The sequence below is a fragment of the Hyperolius riggenbachi genome, chromosome 12 (genome assembly GCF_040937935.1).
Source record: "Hyperolius riggenbachi isolate aHypRig1 chromosome 12, aHypRig1.pri, whole genome shotgun sequence".
NCBI classification, from domain to species: Eukaryota; Metazoa; Chordata; class Amphibia; order Anura; family Hyperoliidae; genus Hyperolius; species Hyperolius riggenbachi.
Genome location: NC_090657.1, coordinates 136841337 through 136853655, shown reverse-complemented (window position 1 = coordinate 136853655; position 12319 = coordinate 136841337). Strand labels below are relative to the sequence as shown.

General features: G+C 44.3%; 1 protein-coding gene across 4 annotated transcripts in view; it reads left to right on the top strand.

Annotated features, from left to right (window-relative positions):
- Positions 1-12319, top strand: part of SLC12A5 (solute carrier family 12 member 5) — a 223109-nt gene that overhangs the window by 56680 nt on the left and 154110 nt on the right. For all 4 annotated transcript variants that reach the window (XM_068263355.1, XM_068263356.1, XM_068263354.1 and 1 more), the window contains exons 2-3: positions 350-429; positions 11582-11713. In XM_068263355.1, the coding sequence (XP_068119456.1) occupies positions 350-429; positions 11582-11713 (212 nt within the window). The remainder of the gene's footprint in view (positions 1-349; positions 430-11581; positions 11714-12319) is intronic.

Here is a 12319-nt window from a genome sequence, read left to right as displayed (position 1 = left end):
AGATGCAAATCGTTCCAAGTTGAATCAGGCGCATGCAAATTTTGTATGCAAATGTATGTCACATGAAAATGCACCATTTTTTTTCTGCCAGTTGGCCAATTTTCAGCTGCATAAATTTGCATAATCCTGCATCAACTTAAAACAATTTGAATCTCATTGCCCATCCCTACTTTTGTATAGCAGTTTTTAGAGAACAATAGCTGGAGCTAATACAAACAGGTAAAATTCTGAAACCGCTAATTGTTTTCAGCTTGGCTCCCTTAAAGAGATAGACGCTATTGCTGTTATATTTAAAGTGCAACTGAGATTAAAGAAACCACTTCCTCAAGTTTATCATTTTTCTTTTCAGGAGATGGAAATCCCAAGGAAAGCTCCCCATTTATCAACAGTTCAGAGGTCGACACAGGAAAGAACATGGCTTTGTTTGAGGTAAAAAGTAGTTACAGACTAACAACCAAACATCGGTTTTCATTATATTGATCATCATAGCACTGAAAATTATTTCTGTCTGGTAATTAGTTGGTGGGTAGAGAAATAGCAGCGTTCTCCCCAGAATTTTTTTCCAGCTGGGTGGCATAACTGAAAATATCAGGCTGTAGCTTCTTACAAACATATGAGACGTAATAAAATAGACAGTTTATCCCACAATAGCTACCTTTAGACTCTGATTTGTACACCCCCAACAAAATTAGGCAGCATATGCACCAGACAACATAACTAGGCAACATATTCACCATTCATACTTGGCCAGTAAATCCTCTAAACAACAAAAATAAGCAGCATATCACACCAATCAGACAATGTACCCCCCCCCCCCCCCCCAAAAAAAAAACACAATTAGGCCGCATAACCTCTCAAATAACATAATTAAGCAGCATACCATACCAACAACATAATTAGGCTGAATATTTACCGAAAACCAAAACACAATTAGACAGTGTGTCCCTCAAACATAGACAGTGTTACAAATTAGGCAGTGTACCCCCAAATATAATTAAAGCAGTGTGTCCCCAAGCAAAATTAGGCAGTGTTTCCAACACATAAATAGACAGTGAGCTCTCAAAACATATAGTAATTAAGCAGTGTGCCCCCTCAAACATAAAGGCCTCAATTCTGGTAGCTATGTGAGGTAAATATTTTTTGGTAGTTAAAATACCTCACAAGGTATTTTCCTCTATTTTTAGAAATTCTGAAAGATTTTTCTCCATTTCCGAACATGAGGTAAATGCATAAAGTAAGGTAAAACATGAGGTATATCAGCAGTAAGCATGCAGTAAATAAATTATAGCAGTCTTTAATTGTCTTCCATAAGTTACAATAGTCTTTGGAAGATTTTTTTTTTTGAGGGGGGAAGGGGTTTACAAAAGTATTCTGCACCCCTGAAGTTTTCCACAATTTGTCATATTACTGCAACAAATATGAATCAATTTTATTGGAATTCCACGTGAAAGATCAATACAAAGTGGTGTACACGTGAGAAGTGGAACGAAAATCATACATGATTCCAAACATTTTTTACAAATAAATAACTGCAAAGTGGGGTGTGCGTAATTATTCAGCCCCCTTTGGTCTGAGTGCAGTCAGTTGCCCATAGACGTTGCCTGATGAGTGCTAATGACTAAATAGAGTGCACCTGTGTGTAATCTAATGTCAGTACAAATACAGCTGCTCTGTGATGGCCTCAAAGGTTATCTAAGAGAATATTGGGAGCAAAAACACCATGAAGTTCAAAGAACTCACCAGACAGGTCAGGGATGAAGTTATTGAGACATTTAAAGTAGGCTTATGCTACAAAAAGATTCCCAAAGCCTTAAACATCCTAAAGGAGTATGGCACAACTGTAAACCTACCAAGACAAGGCCATCCACCTAAACTTACAGGCCAAGCAAGGAGAGCGCTGATCAGAAATGCAATCAAGAGGCCCATGGTGACTCTGGACAAGCTGCAAAGATCTACAGCTCAGTAGAGATGGCCCGAACGGTTCGCCATGGTTCGTGATCGCAGAGAACCGCAAGCTTTTTCGGATGTTCAGTCCGCCCCTATACTACATCATTAGGGTCAACTTTGACCCTATACATCACAGTCAGCAGGCACATTGTAGCCAATCAGGCTACACTCCCTCCTTGAGCCCCACCACCCTTATAAAAGGCAGGCAGCGTCAGGCATTTCACTCACTTGTGTGCCTGCAGTAATTAGAGAAGGGAGAGCTGCTGCAGTGAGAGCTATAGGAAAAGCTTAGTTAGGCTCTTGTAGGCTTGTTAGCTTGCTCCTTGCTGATTCTTATTGCTAAAACCCCTCAACAGCTCTTTTGAGAGCTAATCTTGTTCTTGTGATCTATTTTTTTTTTGTGTGTGGCCCACTTGCATTATATACAGCCCTGTCAGCCAGTCGCAGCTGGCCTTTGGCCCCTTGGTGGTAATTCCTACTGTGCCACTGCCAGGCCCAGCACATTCAGCGACTACCTGTGTGTGTGACAGGCAGATGCACAGGTGTAATCCCAATCACTGCACCTGTTCACTGTTCAGTGCACCTACCTACCTACCTACGTGAGCGCACGCATTGTTAACACCACCAGTCATTGCACCTGTTCACGGTACCTGTGTGTGTGACAGCTGCACATTTGTAATACCAATCATTGCAGTGCATACGTGTAACCTGTTCAGTGCACCTATGTGACCGCAAGCAGTGTAATATACCACCAGTCACTGCACCCGTTCACGGTACCTGTGCGTGACAGATGCACATTTGTAATACCAATCACTGCAGTGCATACCTGTAACCTGTTCAGTGCACTTACGTGACCGCAAGCAGTGTAATATACTACCAGTCACTGCACCCGTTCACGGTACCTGTGTGTGACAGCTGCACATTTGTAATGCCAATCACTGCATACCCACCTGTTCAGTGCACCTACCTACCTACGCGAACGCAAGCAGTGTTATATTCCACCAGTCACTGCAGCTTTTCATGGTACCTGTGTGTGTGACAGCTGCAAATTTTGTAATACTAGTCATTGCATAATTGTTCACTGCACCTGTGTGACCGCACGCTGTTCAGTATATCAGTCACTGCATACCTTTCACTGCACCTGTGTGACTGCACATTGTATTAGTCAAGTCAGTGCATACCTTTCACTTCATCCCCCCGATATGGACAAAACAACAGGCAGAGACAGACCCAGAGGCAGGCCACCCGGCAGGTCTGTTCGAGGTCATGCTGACGTGATTTTGTGCGGCCCTAGACCAAAGTACAGTGCTCAGAAGAAGCCACGTCCCATCAACTCCCAAGATTGTCAGGACATGGTTGACTAACACAGAACACCTCATCTTCCGCAGCCACCAGCGCTACTCCAAGTACCACATCCGCTACATTTGACACTTCGCAGGAAATCACTGATTCACAGCCATCATTGTTACAAGATGAAGGCGCTAAGCAAGTTACACCACCTCATATGTCTGAGTTAGGCGACACTATGGACGTAAGGTGTGAGGAGGAGGATGATGAAGTACCTGCTGTTGGTGCAGTTTATGAGGTGTCTGAGGCAAGAGAAGCTGGGGAGGATGATTATGATACGGATGCCATGTGGGTTCCTAAGACAAGATGACCAAGGGGACAGTTCAGAGGGGGAGTCAGAGAGGAGTAGGAGACCAGTTCCTGAAAGAAGCAGGGGGAGCTTGTCATCAGAAACAGCTGGTGGCAGTGTCCGGCGCCATGTATCGCCACCCATGGACAGCCAGCCAACAAGCCCTTCAACGTCAGCTGCTGACGCCACCATAGTGCCCACACCCCAGGGTGGCTCAGCGGTGTGGATATTTTTTTGTGTGTCTGCCTCAGATCAGAGCAATGCCATCCGTTCTCTCTGCCACCAAAAATTGAGCCGTGGAAAGGCCAACAGCCGTAGGGACAACTGCCTTACGAAGGCACATGGAGAAAAGGCACAAACTGCAATGGGAAGACCACCTGAGCAAAAGCAGCACACAAAAGCAAAGCCACCCTCCTTCTCCTCTTCCTCCTTCAGGTGCATCATCTTCAGCCACTTTCTACCTTGCACCTTCACAGCCACCCTCCTCCACTCTGCCTCTCACCGTGAGCAGTTTCTGCCCACAGCAGCAGCTAGGTGTCCGTAAGGGAAATCTTTGAGCGGAAGAAGCCAATGTCTGCCAGTCACCACCTTGCCCGGCGTCTGACAGCTGGCTTGGCGGAACTGTTATCCCGCCAGCTGGTGGACTCTGAGGCCTTCCGAAAATGTATGGCCATTGGGACACCGCAGTGGAAGATACCAGGACGCAATTATTTTTCAAAAAAGGCGATACCCAAACTGTACTGTGAAGTTAAAAGGCAAGTGGTGTCATCTCTGGCACACAGCGTTGGGTCAAGGGTCCATCTGACCACGGATGCCTGGTCTGCCAAGCACGGTCAGGGCATGTACATTACTTACACAGCCCATTGGGTCAACCTGGTGACCGATGGCAAGCAGGGAGTATGTGGCTGTGCAGCGGACCTAGTTGTGACACCTCCACGGCTTGCAGGCAGGCCTGCTGTCACCTTCTCACCTTCTCCTCCTACTCCTCCTGCTACATCCTCTTCGCTGTCGTCATTCTCCTCCTCCTTGGCTGAGTGGCAGCGCAACTCTACTGGTGCTGCGATCTCCTCTCCAGCTACACAGACCCAGCTCCCCAGAGCCTATGCTGCATGCCAGGTACGACGGTGTCACGCCATCTTAGACATGTCTTGCCTCAGAGTCACACTGGAGCAGCTCTCCTGGCTGCTCTGAACAAACAGGTGGATCAGTTGCTGACCCAACACCAACTGGAGATCGGCAACGTGGTGTGTGACAACGGCAGCAATCTCATTTTGGCTTTGAATTTGGGAAAGGCGGCACATGTGCTCAATCTCATAATCAAGAGGTTTGTGTGTAAGTACCCAGGCTTACAGGACGTCCTGAAGCAGGCCAGGAAGTTGTGTGGGCATTTCAGGCGGTCTTACACGGCCATGGCACGCTTGGGCGATATTCAGCGGAGAAACAACTTGCCGGTGAGGCGCTTGATTTGCGATAGCCCGACTCGCTGGAATTCGACCCTCCTGTTGTTCGACCGCCTTCCACAACAGGAGAAAGCCATCACCCAGTATCTCTACAACTACAGTAGAAGGACATGCTCTGGGGAGATGGGGATGTTCTGGCCGAAGAACTGGACACTCATGCGAAATGCCTGCAGGCTCATGCTGCCGTTTGAGAAGGTGACAAACATGGTGAGTCGCAGTGAAGGCGCCATCAGCGACTAGATCCAGTATGCCTCCTTCCTGGAGCGTGCCGTGCGTAGAGTGGTGGATCAAGCTGTGTATGAGCGTGAACAGGAACAGTTACAGGAGGACGAGTTGTGGGATCAATTCTCATCAGAACCAGATGTTTCCTCAACACCTGTGGCAGCACAGAGAGGGGAGGAGGAGGAGGAAGAGTCGTGTGGGGAAGAGGAGTCAGATGATGAGGAAGGTGCTTTTTTTTGAGGAGGAGGAGGCAGCAGAAGAACAACCGCAGCAGGTATCGCAGGGGGCTTGTGCTGCTCAACGCTCCCGTGGTATTGTTCGTGGCTGGGGGGAGGAGGAGAACTTACCTGACATCACTGAGGTAGAGCAAGAGGAGTTGGATAGTACGTCTGGATCCAGCTTTGTGCAGATGGCGTCATTCATGCTGTCCAGCCTGTTGAGGGACCCCCGTATAAAAAAAAACTCAAGGGAAATGAGCTGTATTGGGTGGCCACGCTATTAGACCCTCGGTATAGGCACAAAGTGGCAGACATGTTACCAATTCATCTGAAGGCAGAAAGGATGCTGCACATGCAGAATAAGCTGGCAACTATGCTTTACAGTGCGTTTAAGAGTGATGTCACAGAACAACGGAATAAAGGTACCACTGCCAGTAAACCTTCTCCCATGTCCACGCAAGCAAGGACAGGACACTCTAGCGATCTCATTGTGATGTTGGACATGCGGACATTCTTTAGTCCAACGCCTCACCTTAGCGCTTCCACCCTCCACCAACGTCTCGGCCTGGCAGGTAGCAGACTACCTGGCCTTAAGTGTGGATGTAAACACTGTGAGCAGCGATGAACCCCTGGACTACTGGGTGCGCAGGCATGACCTGTGGCCAGAGCTGTCACAATTTTCCATCCAACTTCTGTCTTGCCCTGCCTCAAGTGTCCTGTCAAACAGGACCTTCAGCGCAGTTGGAGGCATTGTCACTGAGAAGAGAAGTCGCCTAGGTCACAAAAGTGTTCAGTACCTCACCTTTATCAAAATGAATGAGGCATGGATCCCAGAGGGTTACTGCCCGCCCGAAGACTAAGTCAGTCCCCATGCACAGCATCTCTGCCTGCACACCATGTGACTGGCTGCCTGCCCCAAGACTAAGTCGGTCCTCACACAGCATCTCTGTCTGCAGGCCGCTTGACTGCCACCACCAACAGGGTCCACCAGGACACCAGGCAGATTCCTGAATTTTTAAGGCCGCTGCTAGCAGCGGCCGCTATAATAATTTTTCTGGTGCGTGTACATGCTTGGCTAATTTTTTTGGCTGCACTGCAGATGCAACAACAAAATAAAAGGCATGTACATGTGTTAATTCCCCTTCGTGATTGTTACCTTGCCGCAGTGAAGGGGCTTGCGTATCACAATGAAGCAATGACCGACGGCTATATAAGTGTGTTGGGGTTGGGGGGCACACCTGACCCAAGAAGATAGATAATAAGGTTGATGCTTCGCTGTGGACAGACCAAATTTGATCAACTGGACGCTCAGTCACTGTTGTTCTGTCATTCAGCTAGCTCAGCCTGACCATATGGGCTTGAAAACCGCCATCACCTGCACTCTGGTCATGGTGCGCACCAGTCCACCACAGCCATCACTACACAAACAGCTGTTTGCGGTGCGTTACACAGTGATTTTGGTCTGTCAGTGTGAAGCAGTACGCTAATTACACTCCCTGATTGATGTATACACATGCAAGATGTTTTAAAGCACTTAAGGCCTCCAATTTAGCAATAAAATGTGATTTCTGCACTTAAAACGCTGCTGTGCGTCAAATCCTGATTTTTCCCGGTGTTTTTTGGCATGTATCCCACTCCACCATGCCCCCCTCCAGGAGTAAGACCCCTTGAAACATCTTTTCCATCACGTTTGTGGCCAGCATAAATGTTTCTAGTTTTCAAAGTTGGCCTCCCCATTGAAGTCAATTGCGGTTCGTGGAAGTTCGCATGTTCGCGAACTTTTGCGATAGTTTGCATTCGCGATTCGCAAAACGAAAAACGGAGGTTCGGACCATCTCTACAGCTCAGGTGGGGGAATCTGTCCATGGGACAACTATTAGTCGTGCACTGCACAAAGTTGGCCTTTATGAAAGACTGGCAAGAAGAAAGCCATTGTTAACAGAAAAGCATAAGAAGTCCCGTTTGCAGTTTGCCACAAGCCATGTGGGGGACACAGCAAACATGTGGAAGAAGGTGCTCTGGTCAAATGAGACCAAAATGGAACTTTTTGGCCAAAGTGCAAAACGCAATGGCCTCAATTCATAAAAGGCTTTGCGGTAATAAAAATCTGGGAGGGAAAATACCGCATTCGGTATTTTAGACCTTTGTGTGCTAATTCATAAAGATTTTCACAGCTGCCTTTGAAGTTACCGCAGCCCATTAAGCAGTACAGTAGAAGTGTGGCGATATCTCTCTTCTGTTACAAGCTGTAATTACGGCTCCCTGCACAGATGACTCACACAGACGTCCCTGCACAGATGACTCACACAGACGGCTCCCTGCACAGATGACTCACACAGAAGGTTCCCTGCACAGATGACTCACACAGACTTCGGCTCCCTGCACAGACTCACAAAGACTTTGGCTCCCTGCACTTTGCATTATTAGGACCTCACCAGAGCTGTCAGTAACTTGTTAAGACCTCACCAGAGGTGTTGGTAATTATCGTTTGGCTTACCGCTTGTTAAAGCTTTATGAATTGACATTTGCTGACAATTTACTGGAGGTAACTACTGCCAAGTCGGTAATTTTCCTCACTGCTCGGTAATTTCAGTTTTTCATGCGGTAACAGGCTTTATGAAATGACACTGGAAAGTCTGTTTTATGAATTGAGGCCTATGTGTGACGGAAAACTAACACTGCACATCACTCTGAACACACCATCCCCACTGTCAAATATGGTGGTGTCAGAATCATGCTCTGGGGGTGCTTCTCTTCAGCAGGGACAGGGAAGCTGGTCAGAGTTGATGGGAAGATGGATGGAGCCAAATACAGGGCAATCTTGACAGAATACCTCTTGGAGTCTGCAAAAGACTTGAGACTGCGGAGGAGGTTCACCTTCTAGCAGGACAACGACCCTAAACATAAAGCCAGGGCAACAATGGAATGGTTCAAAACAAAACATATCCGTGTGTTAGAATGGCCCAGCCAAAGTCCAGCTCTAAATCAAATCGAGAATCTGTGGCAAGATCTAAAAACTGCTGTTCACAAACGCTGTCCATCTAATCTGACTGAGCTGGAGCTGTTTTGCAAAGAAGAATGGGCAAGGATTTCAGTCTCTAGATGTGCAAAGCTGGTAGAGACATACCCTAAAAGACTGGCAGCTGTAATTGCAGCAAAAGGTGGTTCTACAAAGTATTGACTCAGGGGGCTGAATAATTATGCACACCCCACTTTGCAGTTATTTAAAAAAATGTTTGGCATCATGTATGAATTCCACTTCTCACGTGTACACCACTTTGTACTGGTCTCTCACATGGAATTCCAATAAAATTGATTCATGTTTGTAGCAGTAATATGACAAAATGGGGAAAACTTCAAGGGGGCTGAATACTTTTGCAAACCACTGTATGTAGCAACCTATGAAAAGTATATTTATAGGCATCCCTTATTAAAAAAAAATCCAGTAAATATTTGAAGTTTTATTTCTACTATTCTTTTCTACTACACAGCCTGAATAGGAACGACACTAAAACAGCAATAGGAACTCCACTAAAAACTGCAAAATGCATACAAATTGACTTTACATCCAGGTACAGGCAGGTCTTAAACTGATCGGTAAATTATATGCTAACATGCCCCCTAATTTCCATGAGAATAGTTATTTTCAGTAAAATGTATGGAAATTACCTCATAAATTACCTCATGAGTTAAAACATGACTAAAACCTACCAGAATTGCTAAATGTCAATACCTCACATGAGGTAATTTGTTTGATAACCCTACCAGAATTAAGGCCATTATGTCAGTGTTGAGGCGGTGTGGCCACACAAGTGTGATCTTCCCTGTGAGGATATAGACAGCAGTAAAACTCCCTACAGAAATTTTAACGCCTTTTCCACACAATTCAAAACTAAAACGTTTTTGTTGCAGATACATTTTAAACTATCTCTTAATTTTCACTTACAAAACAAATCAATCCTCATCAAATTAGTTATATACAGTATATTATAAGTGTTTTAACAAATTGTGATAAACTAAAATTATTATTGTTGTGTCTGGATCTCGCTGTACATTGCACAGGAATAACTTCCAGCAATATGTCCCTGGCATTACCACAGACTCGATGTACAGATTTGGAGGGAGAGGATGGAGGGGAATGTTTTTGCGTTTGTTTTTGTGTTTTTCTTTGGTTCTTCTGTATGTTAAAATGTGGAAGAAAGGGGGAAAAGAGGAATGTGTTCTATGGTGGAAATTGAAGATTTTTGATTGTATATGGAGGCATTCTCTTTTCTTCAATAAATTATATGAAAAAAAAAAAGGAACAGCGTTCAGATTTAGAATGCTCATCCCTAATTCAGAGACACAGAGTTGCTGAAAATGTTGCTTTCTGATATGTTCACACCAATCAAATGTTGAGTATAAATGTCCATGTGAACACATTTATATCTGTACCTGACGTAGTACTCCTGATGACAACAAATATGGGGTAACACTGACAATCATTGCCAGTGTAAATGTAAACTTATTACTATTACTAAAATACTCTAAACAAAACAGGCCACATGTACTCACAATTGCGTATTAATAATTTACCATAAAAGAAAAAGAACCGAGAGCCCAATATAGTGTAGTATGTATTGGAACCGAAGGAAATTATGAAAAGTAAGTATTATACTTACAAACCGGGGTTGCCCTTAAAGCAACCACTGTACAGACAGGTGGGGAGATTAGGCCTGTCCCCACTCAGGACTAAGATGTCGCTCTCTGTGGATAGAGGAAAAAGAGGGTGTACCTCCCTTCCACCATGGGTGGATATCTTGATTTGTAAAGAAGTACAGAGGCGCCACAAGGATAAAATATTCTAAAATCGTTTGAAACGTTCAGGAGGCGGTGGTGGACCAGCCACTCCAAAACAAACACAACGCTGTTGATTCAGGTACTCACAATTTATTTACATACTCCTAGAAACAACTGGCAATGCGTTTCATGGGCACAGTCCCGCTTCATCAAGCAATAAACAACAGGAGTATCACAGAGCCAGAGGTGCCAAGCTGATATTGGACCCCTTGCTGTGTGAAACTCCTGTTGTTTATTGCTTGATGAAGCGGGACTGTGCCCGTGAAACGCGTTGCCAGTTGTTTCTAGGAGTATGTAAATAAATTGTGACTACCTGAATCAACAGCGTTGTGTTTGTTTTGGAGTGGCTGGTCCACCACCGCCTCCTGAACATTTCAAACGATTTTAGAATATTTTATCCTTGTGGCGCCTCTGTACTTCTTTACAATAATTTACCATGCAATTTCTAGCCATCAATGTGTTCCCAGTTGCTGCTTTTGCTTATAAATCGTACAGGAAAGTTTTATAAATATTTTTCTTGATAGAAATGTCACAAAACTGTTTTAAATCTACAAGCCCAAATATTTTATCAACATGTCAATCATTTAGATTTTTTTTCTTTTATTTATAAAAAGATAAACTGCATGTTCCCCTATGTCTTTTTATCTCATTATCGACCATGCTTGTTTAGAGGGCAGGATGGAAAAACCTATCAGTATGGGGCTCCACCCCTGACCAATACCAACACACACACACAAGGTGAGGTTGAGCTCCATTGAGGTATCCGTTCAGTGTTAAAACCCATCATGTGGGTTAGTGGTGGCCAGGGGAAGAGCTGTAAGGTGTAAAATTCAGTCAGAATACATGGGCCCAACCTCTTAATACAGCCCTACTCAATATTTATGAATAATATAATTGTATAATCATTCCTACCCACTTGATGATCCATGAATGCTATTTAACATACATTACAGTAAACCTCTATTTAAAATATAGCAAATCCAGTTTTCTATCATTTTTTAATTAATTAATATATTGTAGCTACACCCTGTGAAGGAAAGAGGAGAGTATTATTCCCAGCTATGACATCACATGAGGTTCCCAGACAGCCATGCTTATTTTTTTCCCGTTCTGTGTTAGTGAAAATTTGTGTATAAAGAGAATGTTTTGCTTGCTTTGATTTGTTTTGTGCTTTTATACACTTTGCCCTCTTTCCATCACTCTTCCCAGTTTTGTACCATTGCTAAGTTTAGCTTTGTTTTGACTTCTTGTAATTACAGGAGGAGATGGACACAAGTCCTATGGTCTCATCACTTCTTAGCGGTTTGGCCAACTACACCAACCTGACGCAAGGAGTACGGGAACACGAGGAGCAAGAGAACAATGAAGGGGCCAAAAAGAAGCCAGTTCAGGTGATGTTTCCACTTATCTGTAACATTTTTAAAGCAATTCTTTACAGGACTGCATCATTTTATAAAGGACAAAAGACCACATTCTTGCAAGCTTGTCTTCCTCCATTCTGCCGTAAGCTCTGCTAAACAGCCCTCTCCTGAACCCTTGGGGCCTTTCATAGTTTCTAAACTTTGTAGTTCTACTTTCAGAAAATGGAGGACTGCCTTGCAACAATTATTAAAGGTGATCTAAGGTGAGTCTGTGATTCTCCACAAATGTGGAGGCTGCTTTCTTTATTTACTTTAAAACTGAAACTTATTTACCACAATGTAAAGCTGCCCAGATGCAGCCTTACGGTTAAAGTGATAGAGGTACCCTTTAAAGAACAACTGAAGTGAAAGGGATATGGAGGCTGCCATATTTATTTATTTTTTAAAGTACATTAATTGAATGGCTGTCCTGCTGATCATCAGCCTCTAATCCTTTTAGTTGTAGATCTTGAACAAGCATGAAAATCAGATACTACTGATATATGAAAGATCAGCAGGATGACAGGCAACTGGAATTGTTTAAAAATAAATATGGCTGCCTCCATATCCTCACTCTTAAAGTTGTCCTTTTAATTT